The 19,876-nt window shown below is 37.2% G+C and overlaps 1 protein-coding gene across 1 annotated transcript in view; it reads left to right on the top strand.

Moving 5' to 3' along the window:
- Positions 1 to 687: 687 nt before the first annotated feature.
- Positions 688 to 19,876, top strand: part of prkcdb (protein kinase C, delta b) — a 46,291-nt gene continuing 27,102 nt past the window's right edge. Inside the window, exons 1-2 of the mRNA XM_061923804.2 lie at positions 688 to 886; positions 19,719 to 19,849. Coding sequence (XP_061779788.1) covers positions 19,741 to 19,849 — 109 coding nt within the window. The 5' untranslated portion in view covers positions 688 to 886; positions 19,719 to 19,740. The remainder of the gene's footprint in view (positions 887 to 19,718; positions 19,850 to 19,876) is intronic.

The raw sequence follows: 19,876 nt of genomic DNA, 5'->3' as shown, positions 1-19,876 counted from the left end.
GCCACTAAGGCCTTTAGAGGTTTTATTTGTGTTTTCATCATTTTTAAAAATTGTTCATGGAAAATAAATACAATTTATTTGCCATGAATTCATTGTAGTACCAAACATGCATCAAATAAATAAATCAAATTTGATTTGAAAATTATACAAATAATTTCAAAGATCAAGAAACACTTTTTGACCCACTCAGTGGCCTAGTGGTCCGCCCTTAAATCGGTAGGTTGTGAGTTCAAACCCCGACCGAGTCATACCAAAGACTATAAAAATTTTTTGACCCATTACCTCCCTGCTTGGCACTCAGCATCAAAGGTTGGAATTCGGGGTTAAATCACCAAAAATGATTTGCTGCTGCCCACTGCTCCCCTCACCTCCCAGGGGGTGGAACAAGGGGATGGGTCAAATGCAGAGGACACATTTCACCACACCTAGTGTGTGTGTGTGACAATCATTGATACTTTAACTTTAATCCTTCTCAGGGGCACAAATGTAACCTGAGGTGAACTTTGTTGATTTGTTTTCGTTTCGGTATTAAGAACACTGGTCCTGTATTTAGTCGGTATCGAATTGATCGCCAAAAAACTCAGTATCGCCCACCTTAGCATTCAGGACCAATAGGCGTTTTTGTTTGCTGGGTGGGCGTGTTCATGCGGAAGTCACCTGAGTGACGTCACACATTTGCCTACCAGAGTGCCGCCCAGTGTGTTGGTAACAGACGGAGCAGTTCCAGCAGGAGGAAGAGACACACACACACACTCTGACACACACGCCGCCGGGTTGAACAATAACACACCACAAAACATTTACAAGTCGACGACGCCACGAGAGAAAAGTTTGCTGTCGTGGGGGGGAAAACTCGGCGCTCACGAGACACTTTGAGGCGGAAGCGGTAAGTCGTATTTTCTTGTGAAACTATTCCTGGCAAACTTAGATGTGACAGTTAAGTTTAGCTATTTATTCACAATGTAAAATAACAGTCATTTTTTTTTGTTACATTGAAAGCGGTTGTAAAATGCCGGCTGGTACTAGTTGTAGGTGTTACCGTAATACATCGCTAGTACTAGTAGGTGTATTAGTAGGTAGTTGTTACCGTAATACCAGCGAAAAAGGGCGCTTCTGTTTCTGTTTCTGTTCCATACACAAGTTCTGCCGTCTTTGCTAATTCATGCGTTTAAATCGACAATTTGCGTTTAAAACATAAATTAAAACAGCAATGTATTTGCTTTAAAATGTTAGCGTGATGTACATCAAAACTGAACTATGATTTATATGCGATATGACAGTGTTGTTCATTAATGGAGGATTATTATTCCAGGGTGCATATCTGGTGGTTTATATGAAGTTAATCTAGGCCTGGGCGATATGGTATAGAAATAAAACATCCGATTTGTTCACAAAAGAAAATCGATTTACGATATTATTTTTGAAGAAACCAATGACTACAAATGACAGATGATTCAAAACAATTTTCGCTTTTATATGGTCAAAAACTAGTGCAGTAGTTTAAAATGACACATACTCTTACTCTTAACAAAATATTTTTGTATATAGTTGGTTATTTTTTAGAACAGATATTAAATTAATTTTGTTGACACCCCCCCCCCCAAAAAATAAAAAAATAAACAGGCGAAACAACAGATTGAATGCCATGAATTGATTTACGTGGACCCCGACTTAAACAAGTTGAAAAACTTATTGGGGTGTTACCATTTAGTGGTCAATTGTACGGAATATGTACTGTACTGTGCTATCTACTAATAAAAGTTTCAATCAATCAATCAGTTGATTGATTGAGACTTTTATTAGTAGATTCCTCAATCAATCAATTGAGAGTTTTATTAGTAGATTGCACAGTACAGTACATATTCCGTACAATTGACCACTAAATGGTAACACCCCAATAAGTTTTTCAACTTATTGTGGGTGTCCACAGCACGGTGGACCAGTGATTAGTGCGTGTACCTCACAATAAGAAGGTCCTGGGTTCGATCCCTGGGCTCGGGGTCTCTCTGTGTGGAGTTTGCATGTTCTCCCCCGGACTACGTGGGTTACCTCCGGGTACTCCGGCTTCCTCCCACCTCCAAAGACATGCAGCTGGGATAGGTTGATTGGCAACACTAAATTGGCCCTAGTGTGTGAATGTTGTCTGTTTATCTGTGTTGGCCTTGCGATGAGGTGGTGACTTGCCCAGGATGTACCCCGCCTTTCGCCCGAATGCAGTTTAGATAGGAGAGCACCCCCAAGTCCCCGAGAGGGACAAGGGGTAGAAAACGGATGGGATGGATGGATAAACAAACGAAACAGATTAATATTAGCTTTTGTAGCTAATTCTGGCATATTTACTGTGATGCTTTTGCTCTAATGTGGATCAATATGCATTGTCCTAATTTATTAAAAGGATCCAATATAGAGCTTTCTATGGAAGGCAAAACTTCCGTCTTAATTCTTCTGTGAACAAAAATGTAGCATATCATTGCATGCAAATAAATAAGCTCCAACTTGAGATCGACAAAGTACGAACTTAAGTCTTTTGTGTTGAATAAAATACTTTTGTAAATTGTGATAACTCTATAGTTTTAGTAAGTAAATAAACGCAGGCTTTTCCACTGTATCATGGGCACCACATCTTTAGCTTTGTGCAGAGCGACCGTTTTAGTTATTGTTTTCCACTGTGCTTCTTTTTTATCTTACATGGTACCTTGAGTAAATGATCTCACCACAGTAAGCTGATTTTTAGTCGGAGTTTGTTGTTGGTTGTTACGGTCTTGTTCACCTCATAAAGAGTTGCATTTTCCGCACTCGGCTTATCGTTTTCATATCAAATGCTGGAATAAGTTTGTTGTGCTGCTTTCTCTTTTAAACAAACTGTTGCTGAAAATCTTTACCACTGACAACACTACTCTTTTCTTTAGAACCAACGTCTGGCGTGTGACTCTACGCTAAGGAAGTAAGGGGAAGGTTAGAAGCTACGGAAGCTTTTGGGGGCAAAAGAATGTCGGAACAAGAGGAGAAAATCGTAGATTTTTTTTATTGTCCGCAGCAAAAATTGATTTATCGCCCAGGCTTAAGTTAAAGGGGAACATTATCACAATTTCAGAAGGGTTAAAACCATTAAAAATCAGTTCCCAGTGGCTTATTTTATTTTTCAAAGTTTTTTTCAAAATTTTACCCATCACGCAATATCCCTTAAAAAAGCTTCAAAGTGCCTGATTTTAACCATCGTTATATACACCCGTCCATTTTCCTGTGACGTCACACAGTGATGCCAATACAAACAAACATGGCGCATAGAACAGCAAGGTATAGCGACATTAGCTCGGATTCAGACTCGGATTTCAGCGGCTTAAGCGATTCAACAGATTACGCATGTATTGAAACGAATGGTTGTAGTGTGGAGGCAGGTAGCGAAAACGAAATTGAAGAAGAAACTGAAGCTATTGAGCCATATCGGTTTGAACCGTATGCAAGCGAAACCGACGAAAACGACACGACAGCCAGCGACACGGGAGAAAGCGAGGACGAATTCGGCGATCGCCTTCTAACCAACGATTGGTGTGTGTTTGTTTGGCATTAAAGGAAACTAACAACTATGAACTAGGTTTACAGCATATGAAATACATTTGGCAACAACATGCACTTTGAGAGTGCAGACAGCCCAGTTTTCATCAATTAATATATTCTGTAGACATACCCTCATCCGCTCTCTTTTCCTGAAAGCTGATCTGTCCAGTCCAGTTGGAAATGCATCTGCTTTGAGTGTCGCAGGATATCCACACATTCTTGCCATCTCTGTCGTAGCATAGCTTTCGTCGGTAAAGTGTGCGGAACAAACGTCCAATTTCTTGCCACTTTCGCATCTTTGGGCCACTGGTGCAACTTGAATCCGTCCCTGTTAGTGTTGTTACACCCTCCAACAACACACCGACGAGGCATGATGTCTCCAAGGTACGGAAAACAGTCGAAAAAACAGAAAATAACAGAGCTGATTTGACTCTGTGTTTGTAATGTGTTTGAGAAAATGGCGGATTGCTTCCCGATGTGACGTCATTGCTCCGAGAGCAAATAATAGAAAGCCGTTTAATTCGCCAAAATTCACCCATTTAGAGTTCGGAAATCGGTTAAAAAATATATGGTCTTTTTTCTGCAACATCAAGGTATATATTGACGCTTACATAGGTCTGGTGATAATGTTCCCCTTTAATAATAGTTACCTTGTTTTTTCATGAAGCAACGGGTAGTTATTGCTCTGGTTTGAGAGAACGCTATAGAGATGTAAAGCACCTGCACTCCCATCTTCACTTTAAATGTAAACATTTACGGCCCGCGGCTAATTTTTCATTGCGCCGTGACATTTTTAAAAAACAAATCAACATCCCCGGATTAGAAGATTGAACAAAAAAATAATTGAAAAATAGAATCGGCCCAAATATCCTCAAAAATGGGGACGGCAGTCAAGCGAGCTTGGACTGGGCATGTAGCCAGTTGTTGATCTACGTTTCTCCTGTTTCTAAGACATTTTTTGCAAAGTCTGGTTTCACTTCCATGATAGCGTCTTTCCTTTTCCTCAATTCACTGCCATCGTGGAGGTTTGACTTGCGCTTGGGAGACACGATGAAGGGTGTAAGGTCAGTGAACAAGAGCCTGGTCCTCCCACAATGTAGTTCCTGAGCAAGTCTCATATTTACAGTATGAACAAACTGCTTAGATCCAAAATACATATTAGTAATTTATGGGAGTGGTTTGTAACTATTTAACCCCAAACATCATACACCGCCTGTATCAGTAATTAAAACAAGGAGAAGGAGGTGGATTAATCAGATTTGCTACTTGCATATTTTGTGCATTTTTAATGGTCCAGGTTTAACCGTATTATGTTCCTTAATAAAGTGGTAGAAAATGGATGGATGGATGGATGTTGGAAATTAACTAAACCATTACAATTACCAATCCTGTACCAGGGTTGTTTGAGACAATTTCTAAAGTCATACAATGTCAACCATCCTTCTTTGGCAGCATTCTCTATCACTTATGAAAGCAGCACAGTGCATGTAATACTGCACCAACCGACTGCTGTGTCAATATTAGCTTGGAGGACGCTCCCGAGACATCTGCTTCGTAAGATGTCACCCTGTGGAACTTTAAAATGATCTTGCTTAATGAAATAATTTACTACCCTGGCAAGCTGTGTCAGGATTAGTTTTTGTGATTCACCCTTAAAGTCGAAATACTCTCCTGGCTCAAATGCTACAGTTTACATCGGCTCTTCAGAAATGAACACCACTGTTAATGAACACACACACTGAGTGGAAGGATTCATGTTATGCTGGTATGGCAGGTTTGACAGCCTGTCATAGAGTTAAGTTGAAGAGTCACAAAATATAATTTCCCTGGAAATGGAAGTAACAGTGAGGTGTATAAATGTGTCATTCAAGCTGGTATGTTTTACCCATTTCAAGTCATTTGCACAAAATTATATTTAACCCCTTAACATTCTGACGGCCCGTCGTCAGGCTGTCCATTATAACCAATATGAAACCGGGACTTTACCCCAACCTTTATTTGTGGATTCGGTATGTTATACATCAATTGATCCCAAACCCACACGTTTAAAGAAAGCTTTTCATTTACTTCAGGAATTTCTTTTTTATGCATTCTAGCCACAAATATAAATCCTGGAATGCTGTCAGTATTTTACTTCTGCTTCTGTAGCTATGCTGTCCATGTTGATCTGAAGTCTTGTGACCCTGTCAGCCATTGACCCTATTTGTACGTGCGTGTGCGTCTGGTGGGCAAGGAGAACAAGTGTTAGACATTAATCTTGCTTAGTTAACGGGAGCTGAGGGCTTTCATTCTGTCCAGCAGCTCTGATGAATTTAATTAAAGGCTGCTTTGTTCAAAGTTATTAGCGTGTGTTCACAAGATGCTGTTACTGTGGCAATATCACATGCCCTTGTGCTTTTATTTGTTTAAGCAGGCCCCACACTAGCCACTAGCTTCACTCTTGTAACTTTTTTATTTCAAATACTTTTTTCCAAATAAATATTGTAAATATTGTATTTATTTATAATACAATATACTGTGCCTTTCTTGTATTGGTTATTTACTACATAATTTTTTAGGAATGTTCCGATGAGGGTTTTATGCTGCCGATTCCGATACCGAGCATCCATGAAGAATATTGGCCGATACCAATACCAATTACATGTATTAACTGTAGATTTTTCCTTGTATTTATGGTGAGTGCTATTGACAGTTTAACAATATCAACACAATATTAAAAATAGTTACTTATTATTTGTTATTACATACAATTGTTTAAACAAAACAACGTCAATAGTACATAATAACTAAATAAAAGCAAAAACTACTACTAGGGCTGGGCGATGTACCAAGTTTTTATGATATATCGATATATTTTTAAACAAGATATGATATAAGAAAATATCTTAATATCGATATAATATATTTCACATTAAAACTTCACGGGTAGGGGACAAATATATAAACATCAATTGGTTAGTTTACGTATAAGAAAATCCGTGATTAGTTGGTTGGTTTACTATGATGAGTCACGATTGGTTAAGATTAGGGCAAAACATTACGGACAGGCCAATCACAGGCAAGATAGGGCGGGTCATCAAACCAGGAAGGGAAATCGCAACAGACGCGTACATTACAAATAACGACGAGCGAGTCTATGAAGAGAAGAGGGAATATTCAAGCGGGCAATTTATATATTTAAAAAACTAGTGAAGATGGCAGAGGAATTCTCTTCCTTAGATTTTTCTTTTAGCGATGTAGATGACGTCCAGGAAACTCACAATGCGTCTACTTGGCCACATTTAGACAAATGTTTTAGTTGTTTACCACGTAAGCCCAAATCAAAACTCTCGACATGGAAGACTTGGAATACACATTTAAGAACACACATGATTGTGGACATGTGATGACTTTTGCTATAGTATAGCCTGTCTAAATGCCACATTTTATTTTCATTGGTGTTTTAGAACAAGACAGTAGCTGACATTTTGTTCATTATTTCCACTGTTTATATTTTGACATTGAATAGTTAAATCATTTTGAAACAAACAACATGACTGCAAGATATTTGTTATTTCATGTTATGAATCACAAATGGCTATTCAGATAAAGGAAGTTAGCTAATAGAATAAACATTGTTTGTACTCTTTATGATTTTTGCAGTCAAAAGTTGCCTCTTATTATGACAAATGTGAAAATTTAAGCCACAATCCAACCTCCATTACATCGTCAATTGGGAATTAAAAAGTGCCTGCTTGCAAATGTATTTTTTATTTGAGTTTGATACATTTTGTATTATTTGCACATGTTATTTATTTTATGTAGAAATAATATTTTTCTATTTTATGTATACACTCTGTTTTTCTATTTTATTTATGTTTTGTAATTCTGTTCTACTTAAACTGTTTATTTTCTGTGCTGTTAATACCCATCTTGACTAAGTGGGTTAATAAAAGTGCCACTGACTGTTTACAGCACAGTTGTCCTTCAGTTCAATTTCAGTGAATTTCGCTCAAATATTAATATCTTTATATGTATTGTTTCACCAGAAAATATATCGAGATATATCGAAGATCGAGTTTAAGTAAAAATATATCGAGATATACTTTTTCGCCCATATCGTCCAGCCCTACTTACTACTACCGGTACTTCTTTTGGTCTTGAGAATTATTTCCTGAATTTATAAATATTAACAAAAGCAACAGAAAAGATTTTGAGTAAATAAAAATACTGACCAAGTAAGTCTCGTATCGACCCTATACTGATACTAGCCTTGATATTGACACCACCAATTTATAGATCGATCCACCCTCTTACGTGTCGTGTACTGACTGTGACAATGCTAACACCCCAACAGTTGTTATATTATCCTCTCTTTAGACTCTTATTAATCTATGTGTACATTTCCTGTTATTACCTGCTTACTTTCTGCTGTAACGCTGTTCTTTATACCAGTACTCTTTTTTAAAATTTACTAAGCACTTACTTTTTGGTGTTGGTTAAAGCTGACTTAATGATTAGTTTAGTTATTTGCATGCCTGATCCTGGCTTGCCCTCGGTGTGTAACATGTTTAACCTTGTCCTCCAACCTGATAATTAAAAAGGCAACCTATTATGCAAAACCAACTTTGTTGGTACCTGTTGTTGAGAATTTGGGATTTGCATAACTTCTGAAAATTTGAAATCAAACCGTAATGGCATTGCGGAGATATTTATAAAACAATCTTGCCGTCTTTCTTACTTACTCCAAACGAGCCGTTTGGAATTTGCCCAATTTGTGACGTTTTTCCCAAGTGTGACGTCAGCAAATATCTACATATATGGTCGAGGTTTACCCAAAGAGCTTTGCGCGATTCCGCCAGTGCAGTCCAACGCTGTAGTCTGTAAATGTCTTATTTTTCGCTGTCTTCTTGTTGTGGGGCAGACTGGGTCTTACATGCACATGCATGTTCCGCTGTTGCCATTTCTAATGCAAAGTAGTGTATAGTTTTAACTTATATCTGTCAGTAGACTCCAAATGGAAGTGCTAGAAACTACAACGTTGCTGACAGGGAGAAGACAGTCGGAAAGCAGCTTGTAGACTGTAAAACAATCTATGCAAAATGTTTACTAAAAAAACACCATTACATTGTATGTGGACCATAAGGAAGTGTTTTAAAAGTCATAAACTGACCCCTTTAATATACTAAGAAATGCAGTTTATCTGACAAAATCAAGGTGATTGTAGCTGCTGACAGAAGCACATTGTATATATGTTATATCATTTCATTGTTGGTTAGAATAAATAAATACAATGTATAAATATAAGTTCATATTTACATATAATGTGATGAAAAAATTATTTTCTTTGGTAATTTCATGCAAGTATATGTTAACTTTATTTTTGTTACAAAACCCATGTAAATTGGAGAGGAACATATTTTTTGTTCCGGTTTGGTCACATCGTTGGGGGGGACAATTAATATGTGACCCAATAAGGGAAGCAGCATGAGACAGCAAGCATTTGATGCAAGAGGTTAATAGAGTCTCCGCTTCAAAATAAACTTTATTCCCTCTGAGTTTGTGGGGCCAATGAGGTATGATTCTTTCTGATAATGTATGTGAAATCAATGTGTTTTCTTTTATTTGATGTCAGACTAATTGTAAGTTCTGTTTTTCTTATTTATTAGTTCTGACGGCATTATTTTGTCATCGTTAACGAGAAGAAGGCATTGCTGAAATAAATGTCTGTGTGAGAAAAACGAACAACTTGAGCCTTGATTAAGACCTTGGAGGGAGTAACAGTGATTATTATTAGCTTAGGGGAGTGGCTTTACATTGTGTATGGACATACTACATACTAAAAATAAAAATACAACATTAGCCAGAGGAGACTGGCGTTTGTGATTGGCATTGAATGGCATTCATCTTTACTATAAACCTTTTAATGAAAATGGAGCGATTCTGACACACATCATATTCCTATTTTTTGTATTTATTTACTTATTGTTATCATCACCATTAACCTCTGATTGGCTAAGAGAAATTCGGTGGTTCTGTGTTCTGTGGTACTACTCAATTCCAACTTAAGTTTAGGTAACCAAGTGCAGCTATGGTTTCTTGCACTTTAAAAAGTGTTGTTAGTGTTAGAACCTTCTCTCCAAAAATGTGCATGTTTGTCTTCATTGTGCGTTTACTCTTATGTTTCAAAAAGTTGTAGGAGTACACAAAAATACCCAATAAAGCTAGAAAATGATTGTAGTTTGTATATTTAGCAGCACCACATTTCCATGATTACAAAAACAGCGTTTCCCGGTCTCCATGTATAATCCGCTACTTTTTTCCAACGCTTTGAACCATGTACTTAATAAAATGTTGCGGCTAATTTATGGATTTTTCCGGTGTGACGGAGAAGAGCGGCAGAACATTCACACGCACCCACACTTGACTCTCATCCCCTTGCATGCCTTCCCTGACGTCAAGGGCATTATATTAGGAACACCAGTAATGCCATTTCCTCTTATTATCCACTGAAAATACTTAAAGGCCTACTGAAATGCGATTTTCCTATTTAAACGGGGATATCAGGTCCATTCTATGTGTCATACTTGATCATTTCGTGATATTGCCATATTTTTGCTGAAAGGATTTAGTAGAGAACATCGATGATAAAGTTCGCAACTTTTGGTCGCTGATAAAAAAAGCCTTGCCTGTACCGGAAGTAGCAGACGATATGCGCGTGACGTCACAGGTTGTGAAGCTCCTCACATCTGCACATTGTTTACGATCATGGCCACCAGCAGCGAGAGCGATTCGGACCGAGAAAGCGACGATTTCCCCATTAATTTGAGCGAGGATGAAAGATTCGTGGATGAGGAAAGTGAGAGTGAAGGACTAGAGGGCAGTGGGAGCGATTCAGATAGGGAAGATGCTGTGAGAGGCGGGTGGGACCTGATATTCAGCTGGAAATGACTAAAACAGTAAATAAACACAAGACATATATATACTCTATTAGCCACAACATAACCAGGCTTATATTTAATATGCCACAAATTAATCCCGCATAACAAACACCTCCCCCCTCCCGTCCATATAACCCGCCAATACAACTCAAACACCTGCACAACACACTCAATCCCACAGCCCAAAGTACCGTTCACCTCCCCAAAGTTCATACAGCACATATATTTCCCCAAAGTCCCCAAAGTTACGTACGTGGCATGCACATAGCGGCACGCACGTACGGGCAAGCGATCAAATGTTTGGAAGCCGCAGCTGCATGTGTACTCACTGTACCGCGTCTGCGCATCCAGCTCAAAGTCCTCCTGGTAAGAGTCTTTGTTGTCCCAGTTCTCCACAGGCCAATGGTAAAGCTTGACTGTCATCTTCCGGGAATGTAAACAATGAAACACTGGCTGTGTTATCCGGCACAACAGTCAGGGGGTGCATTCTACGGCGGGGGTGCGTTATCCGACACAACACCTGCCGCAATACATCGCTTCCCACCTACAGCTTTTTTCTTTGCTGTCTCCATTGTTCATTGAACAAATTGCAAAAGATTCACCAACACAGATGTCCAGAATACTGTGGAATTTTGCGATGAAAACAGACGACTTAATAGCTGGCCACCATGCTGTCCCAAAATGTCCTCTACAATCCGTGACGTCACGCGCAGGCGTCATCATACCGAGACGTTTTCAGCAGGATATTTCGGGCAAAATTTAAAATTGCTCTTTAGTAAGCTAACCCGGCCGTATTGGCATGTGTTGCAATGTTAAGATTTCATCATTGATGTATAAACTATCAGACTGCGTGGTCGGTAGTAGTGGGTTTCAGTAGGCCTTTAAATGTGCACACAATTTACCTGCTGTGCTGTGTTCTCCCCGCCAGCCAAACAATGTCATCTCTTCTGGGTTGGTGGAATATGTTTTTTTGACCAACCCCAAAGCCGAAGAAGAATGACCCGGCCATTGAAGAAGACAGTGCTCTCAGTAGGCTACTTTTTGCCAAGTCACAAGCACTGTATTTAGATAAAATTGTGAAATAACACCAGTGCCTGTTTCAATGTGTACACCCGGATGATTGGTGTTTTTCTAATATGTGTGTATACGGTAATAGAATGTATCAAAAAATTAGGTGGGTGTGGCTTAAAAACAGGTGCGCTCTATAACTTGGAAAGTATGATATATTTCCTGGAAGTTTTAAACACATAAATTACAGGTTCACTTACATACAGTACACATACAGGTTATTTTTCATTTTAGGAACATAATTGACTAGCATGACTTGAACAGCACAGCTTTATTACAATTGTGTCAGTTGGTGTTGCTCCAGTAAATATAGTCTCTTCGCCCACACTTTCCCTTCCTCTTCTGGTAAGTGAAACCAAAACTGCCAAATGGCATCAAGCTATTACTGTTTTAGCTATTTCCACCTTTGCGATACGCTAAAATGAGAAAGAGGCTTATTGCCAGAGGTGTGGACTCGAGTCACATGACTTGGACTCGAGTCAGACTCGAGTCATGAATTTGATGACTTTAGACTCGACTTGACAAAATGTAAAAAGACTTGCAACTCGACTTAGACTTTAACATCAATGACTTGTGACTTCACTTGGACTTGAGCCTTTTGAATTGACATGACTTGACATGACTTGCTACTTTCCCCAAAACCCAAAGATGAAAACGTTATTCGGGAGCGCTCCGTATTTTTCATTGTGTACTTGTCTATCAGCGTTGCGTGTGTCAGCTGGTGTGGTCTCAGTACAACAGCCAATCAAATTAGATCTACTTTGTTTTCATCACACAGCATTCATCCAATCAAATTGCAGGACAACCAACGAAGAAGACATGTCCAAACCACACGCCAGTGAACAAAAAATGATACCTAAAATAATTTTGTTTGGGTATAAAAATTACGAGGTGGTCAACACAAAACGGTTTGCAGTATGCAACACATGCGGTTCGAAAATTACTGATGGAGAGGCAACAACTTCCAACTTCGTCCGGCATTTGAAGTTGCACAAAGAACGGTAAGTTTTGAATGTAAGATGACGTTTATTGGCTAAGTAACGTGACTTTTATTTGCTGTGTAGTCAAATCAGTGAGGCTGTAAACTCACTGCTAACGTTATAACGTTATTGCAAACACGGGAATCTGTTGCAGTTCACTACCTTATTCATACTTTTTGTTCAGTGATTTTTTTTAAGCAGGGTTACGTTAGTCAATATATCACACGTAACGTTAGACGGCGGTCAGCAGCACCGCGTATTTTAGCCACCTAAAAAAAGACAAAAATAGTAAAATAAAGGTCAGTTAAAATGTATACTATATTATGAATATGTGTACCGTTTTAGCTAGCTTTCTGACATACTGTTGGTTGTTTACCTCAGTGGTCCCCAACCACCGGGCCGCGGCCCGGTACTGGTCCGTGAATCGATTGGTATCGGGCCGCACAAGAATTTTTTTTTTTTCTTTTCTTTTTTTAATTAAATCAACATAAAAAACACAAGATACACTTACAAGTAGTGCACCAACCCAAAACAACTCTCTCCCCCCTTTTGTTCTGGGCATTGAACATGAAGACTCTTCCTTCACTGTTCCGAGTGGCCATGAGAGTCTTGGCAGTGCCTGCCTCCAGTGCTCCAGTGGAGCGAGTTTTCAGCCATGGTGGCATCATACTACGCCCCCATCATGCACAAATGACTGACAGACTCTTGGCTAATTTGGTCTTTTGCAGATGCAATGCAGCATAGGGCCCTGACATATAAAAAGTACAACTTTTTTGTTATGTTCATGTATATGTCATGTTTTTTCAATGTTAACACTTTTGTACAAATAAGTACATTTGCACTTTATTTTTCAATGTGTTTGTTCTGTAAAGGAATGAGTTAATGTTTAAAATGACTGGTTAATAGTGCTATTATAAAGTGCAATGTCAGCACAATTTTCTTTCCTGCAATTTAAAATGCACTTGTTTTAATAAATAAATACAGCGTTTGAAAAGCATACACAATCTGTGTTAATATATTAGTCTGTGGTTAAAAGGACTTGAAAGGACTCGAAACTCAAAATGCAGGACTTAGGACTTGACTTGAGACTTTCCAGTCTTGACTTTGGACTTGACTCGGGGCTTGCCTGTCTTGACTCGGGACTTGACTCGGACTTGAGGGCAAAGACTTGAGACTTACTTGTGACTTGCAAAACAATGACTTGGTCCCACCTCTGCTTATTGCTGCATATTAAAGGGGCATGTGAGTCTACTATAGTAGGACAAGCACACGTGTGACGTATAACATTCATAATGGTCATAAGTAGGGATGTCCGATAATGGCTTTTTTGCCGATATCCGATATTCCGATATTGTCTAACTCTTAATTACCGATACCGATATCAACCGATACCGATATATACAGTCGTGGAATTAACACATTATTATGCCTAATTTGGACAACCAGGTATGTTGAAGATAAGGTCCTTTTTAAAAATAATAATAAAATAAAATAAGATAAATAATTAAAAACATTTTCTTGAATAAAAAAGAAATTAAAACAATATAAAAACAGTTACATAGAAACTAGTAATTAATGAAAATGAGTAAAATTTACTGTAAAGGTTAGTACTATTAGTGGACCAGCAGCACGCACAATCATGTGTGCTTACGGACTGTATCCCTTGCAGACTGTATTGATATATATTGATATACAATGTAGGAACCAGAATATTAATAACAGAAAGAAACAACTCTTTTGTGTGAATGAGTGTAAATGGGGGAGGGAGGTTTTTTGGGTTGGTGCACTAATTGTAAGTGTTTTTTATGTTGATTTAATAAAAAATAAAAAAAAACGATACCGATAATAAAAAAACTGATACCGATAATTTCTGTTATTACATTTTAAAGCATTTATCGGCCGATAATATCGGCAGGGAGATGATATCGGACATCTCTAGTCATAAGTACAATATTTGGACATTTGTCTTTTTCATAATTCTGTTTTTTTTTTGCAGCATTGAATTTATATTTGAGAACAGTTCATATTAACAGCCAAATAACCTTACCCCCACAGGTATTAATTACCAACTTTTTAACATAGTTTTTTTTTTTTGAACAATAATGTTTAAGAATATCTGTTGGAGAGTCCGTTACGCAGTTTATAGTGCTGCACAGTGCCCAGTGTTCATTTACACTGTACAACTTTTTCAGAGGTGTTTGACTAAATTTCCTGGAGATATTGTTACTGAAAATCTATTCATTATTACTTTCAACGGTGCGGTATGAATGTTCTGAACTTCTCTTTGTAAGCCAGTGCTGCATTGAGCAGAATCTTTTTGCTGGTACTGTAGTAGTAGTAGTAGTAGATATATATATATATAGTGGATTTCTTTATGGATGGACAGTAGCTTAGCTTCCAATAGCTGAATGCCATGTTCTATATAGGATTTTAATTGATTATTTGAATTAGAAAAAATATTTGACTTATATTATGTTGCTTCGATTATTAGTTTAAGTGTAACTAATAGAAATTGATTAAAAAAAATGTCCAGACCGCATGGAGTGCCCGGAAATTTAAATACACGGACATACAAACAGACGCCGCAATAAAGCACACATGAGAGCGGTGGTGTGTGAGTGCAAACAGCAGAGTGTTTTTTTTTTTTTAAATAATGATTAATGCCCACATGTTTAATGTGCAATTTAAATGTTGATGATGTACATTTATTAGGGAAAATATTCAAGTTTATGGCAAGCAGAAATGTTGTTGTTTATTTCAACTATTTCCCCCATAATAATCTTTGTTTTATTCGAAACTAATCGATAGATTACTCTATTACTAAAATAATTGATAGCTGCTGCCCTGGTCACAAAGTAGTCTACCGATTTTAACCAAGTAGGGCACTCCATTTTTCCTCCATTTCTTCAATACACAATTTATCGCCAATCATTTCCACACACATGACCAAATTCTCAGCGATCAGTTAATCATCTAATTCATTTTTAAGCCCAACTGTAGATTTATTGTTATTTTGAGTCATTACATTGAATGTCATTTTGCTGACATTTCTAATGCGGGTTTACTCGCTCTAACAATCTGCTTCAGCTTTACCGCTTTTTTGTCGACTTGATTTAAAGTGCTTTTGGCACAAAAGAAAACCACAATACTGTAATTTCTGCATTTGTGAAGAATACTTTGTATGTGATACTGAGTGTGATGGTCCCAAGCAAATGTGCACCTGACACTGACCTGTTCGACCAGCTTGTTTAACACTTCTTTTCCAGTTGAAGACTTGCATGTGTCTCATCAGCTGGCGTGACCTTTTAAAACTGCCTGTTCCTTAATAACATCTGTGGAATAGAATTTATGTTTTAACTTAGTTATGTCTTCATTTATTACATATGCTGGAAGTCTGCTGTCATGTTGTTTAACCCATCAAAAGGATTTAAAAAGACAAAAACTTTATACTCTTGAGTTATTCATATCCTAATTCCGGTCGTCATTATGTTGAGTTCAGTGTACTGTTCCTTATGTACTCGTGGAACACACACACACACACACACATACGTACACACACACTGTTCTGATTCTAAGTTTTCTTTCGTCTTGTGTCCACCAGCCCAGCTTCCTGAATGTAAACTGGAAATGTTTATTTTGTTCACTACTGCTCTTTTCCCATCCCACCCCTTCCTCAATTGCATATACTCATATAAAGCCCATTTTTAGGTAGAATTGACACTAGCTTGTGTTTGTGTAGTGTTTAGAGTTATCGTCATTATACTATATTATTATATGTTTATGTAATAAACATGGTTAAAGTGTGACGTGCATGTGTGTTTAGGAGTGACGGGGGTTTGTCAACACGACAACAGAGGTGTGTGTCACTCTGAGTGTGTACATTACATTTTATAAAGTCTGTAACAAAGACTGTTGTGTAATCTGTAAATATTCTGTAAATGCTTGTTTTGTTTTGCAATGGAGCTTGTAAATCCCCACAAAGCTGGGGGGGTTTCCAGCACGCAAAGAGCGCTTGATTTTCAAGTTTTTCTAGATTTAAAGATTACGGTCTGTTTTTTTTCCCCTCGTTATCTCCAAGCTGACAACATCACCGTGGCCTTGATTTAACTTGTCGTTTGACACTGGTACTTTTCTTTTGCTCAAAGCTGCCTGCTAATATGTTCCGCAATCACTTTAGATAATGTATTAATATATATATATATATATATTTGTATAAATATTGTGTTTATTTTCATGCTTAGCTCTACAAATATGTTGGAACATTATCAAATAAACCAGCTCAAACCAGACCTTTGTACTTATCTTGTCAGTAGGTGTCTTTAATTGTGGGTTACTTTCCCTTTTGAAACGCGACGTGAAAGATTATCATAGTCTAATATAGGGGTGCAACCATTCGTCGACATTGTTGACAAATGTCAATAAAATTTGTCGCCGACAATAATATTAGTCCGCATAGTCGTGACGTCATTGCTCATATTTTTCCGAAGGACATGACTCAGCACCGCCACTCACATCAACATCCCTGGTGAAAATGAAACAGAGGAAGATAGTTTGCAGGTAAAATTTATTTAATCCAGTGAACAAAAATAAACACAAGACAAGTGCCGCTTGGAAAGGCACCAAAGCATAGTGAAGGCTATGCAAAACGAAACTAAAACTTACATGCTATAAAACAACAAAACGGAATGCTGGAGCACAGCAAAGACTTGAGCGCAGAAAAGTGCGACAGGACAAGCATCCACATGAATAAACATTCACTAAGTCCCAACAAAGGCTAGCAGCAACTTAAATAGTCGTAATTACAAAATTAAAACAGCTGCGAGGAGAAAATGACACTCAGAGGTGGGAGTAAAGCTGCTTGCATGGATACACAAACAAAACAGGAAGAAAAACCGAAATAAGAGCGCTAAACCGGAACTAAGACACTAAACTCAAAACATGGCACGATCTGATGTGACAGATCATGACAGAAAACATGTAAATTGTGGGAATAATTTTTTCCTGTTCTTTTTAAAAATGTGATTGGCTTGCTCATTTTGCTAAGTATATTTTGTTTTTACGACACTATATCTGTGATACGGGTGCATTAAAAGCGGGGGAATGTCGGACATCTGGAGGATGTAGTCTCAACCCGGTAAGACTGTTAGCTTGTACCTTGCTAGCTAGCTAACAAGTGTGAAGTGAAGTTGTGTGGAAAATAAATTAAACATAATTTTAGCCACAGTACGCCAGCTCAACACTGTCTAAATCAATTCAAGTACTTTTTAAAGCAGCGTCAATTTGCAATGCAATGAAAAAAGGCACAAGAGAAACGCAATCTCTCACACACACACACACACACACACAGACACACCGACACTAAACAGTTATCATACAATTAAACATACAATTAATCTATTAAATAGCTAAAATGTTAAGAATTAATCAATGATATAATTATTTGCATTGAGTCTATTAGAGTGCTAAAATACCAGAAGTTAATCAATAATCAATAATATATCAGTGTGCAGCTTTTTAAACAAATCATCACAAAATGCTTGTCTCTTTTTTGCGTAAGTTAGTTTTGTTTTTTTCAGATTCACCCTTATTGTCATTGATTGTACTGGTGGGTTACAACGAGATTAGGGCGAGGTTTGTTGTTATTGCTATTGTAACTGTCCTTTTGTTTTTTCATAAAAACATACTTGTTTTATTTTGCACCTTACTTTTAAATGGACAAATGTTTAATAGTTGTTTTTTTTTAAATACAGCCTAATGTGCAGCATAGTTACAGTATAAATACATATTTATGAACAAATTAGTCCAATTTGTTAGTAAACCCATCTCTAAAAATATCTCAAACTGAATTCAAAAGTTAATGGCTAAATTAAGGCGCTTAATATGTGTACGCTTTATAATGCGACTAGTCGACTAATCGTTAAGATAGTCGATGACTAGTCGACTATTAAAATAGTTGTTAGTTGCAGCCCTAGTCTAATATGTATTTAATATATGAGCATATTAGGCCTGCAACGATTATTCAACATAATCAACAACAACCATCCATTCATTTCTTACCGGTTGTCGCTTTCGGTATTTATAAAAATTAATCAACAAAGTTTTGTTATTGTCTACTAGTTGCTTAATAACATTATATTTGATAGACCGCCAGGAATGTTCATGTTTGCATTTGTATTTATTTAGGTAAATAATAAGAGCTAAATAACCATAAATATTAACAGGACATATTGGACATTAAGTCTGTTGATTTATTTTTCACTATGATTGTATAATTTGTAGAATAAATTAAAACCAGTAATGTATTAGTCATTTCTGTTTATTTTGTTACAATTGGATTTACTATATTAGGTCTTGAAATCAAGCCAGGAGTTAAAATCAAGTCACAGGCTCAACATCAAACTCAACCATGTACAGCAGATCATAAGCAATAATCGTTTGACTAGTCGACTATTAAAACAATCGTTAATTGCATTCCTTTAGGATATATATACATATATGCAATACAGCACTTTTAATTGCTGCTTAAAACGTTGTACGTCTGCCTCGTTTTTAATTTAATGATTTCAAGTTGACAAAATGTAATTAGAATAAATAGAACAAATTGTACTAAAATTACAATGCAAGGTATTTTATTTGAAAATAAACTCATAGGAAAAAATACATATTTTGCAAAGTGAAAGTAACTTGTCACTACTTTGTCTTTCTGACATTTTGTTGCTGTGTTCATCATGGGATTTTTACTCGTATATATTTCCCACATAACTAAAACGTAGTTTCCAAAATAATGTAATAGGATGGAAACTTCTACTAAATCTACTTCCTCTTTGGTTTCTATCTGACAACACTTTGCCATCTTCCTTTTTTCTGTTCAATCTGTGCCTCTCAAAGAGGTTCTGTTACACCCTCCTTAGGAAGACAAAAACATTTTGTATTTGCATTTTGCACCATTTGTCTATAAAATTGTTTTAAATACACCTCTGCATTACTCTATATCCTTATTAACATGAAAGAAAAAAAATCAATATTAGTAACAGTTTTTTAGTCTGTAATATGAATTTGAAGTGCATCAAAATGCCTGAAATTAAAAAAATAAATGTTTTCTTAAAGTATTGAAATGTTTGGATCGACTTTTGTCTTTGTCTTTGTAAACATTTGTCTTCCAAAACTAATTGTCAATTTTGTTTTATTCTAGGAGGCGGAGGTGAGCTGTTGCCATGGCACCCTTCCTGCGCATCGCCTTTAAAGCTTATGATGCAGGTGCTCTGCCTCCTGGGTCTGAACCCCTTATTTGTGCCATCAAGGTGAAGGAGCCTGTCAGCACAGGTGTGTACAGCAAATGCATACATTATG

Source organism: Nerophis lumbriciformis, linkage group LG28 (assembly GCF_033978685.3).
Source record: "Nerophis lumbriciformis linkage group LG28, RoL_Nlum_v2.1, whole genome shotgun sequence".
NCBI lineage: Eukaryota > Metazoa > Chordata > Actinopteri > Syngnathiformes > Syngnathidae > Nerophis > Nerophis lumbriciformis.
The sequence above is the reverse complement of the archived record's forward strand: the minus strand, read 5'-3'. Positions and strand labels throughout refer to the sequence as shown.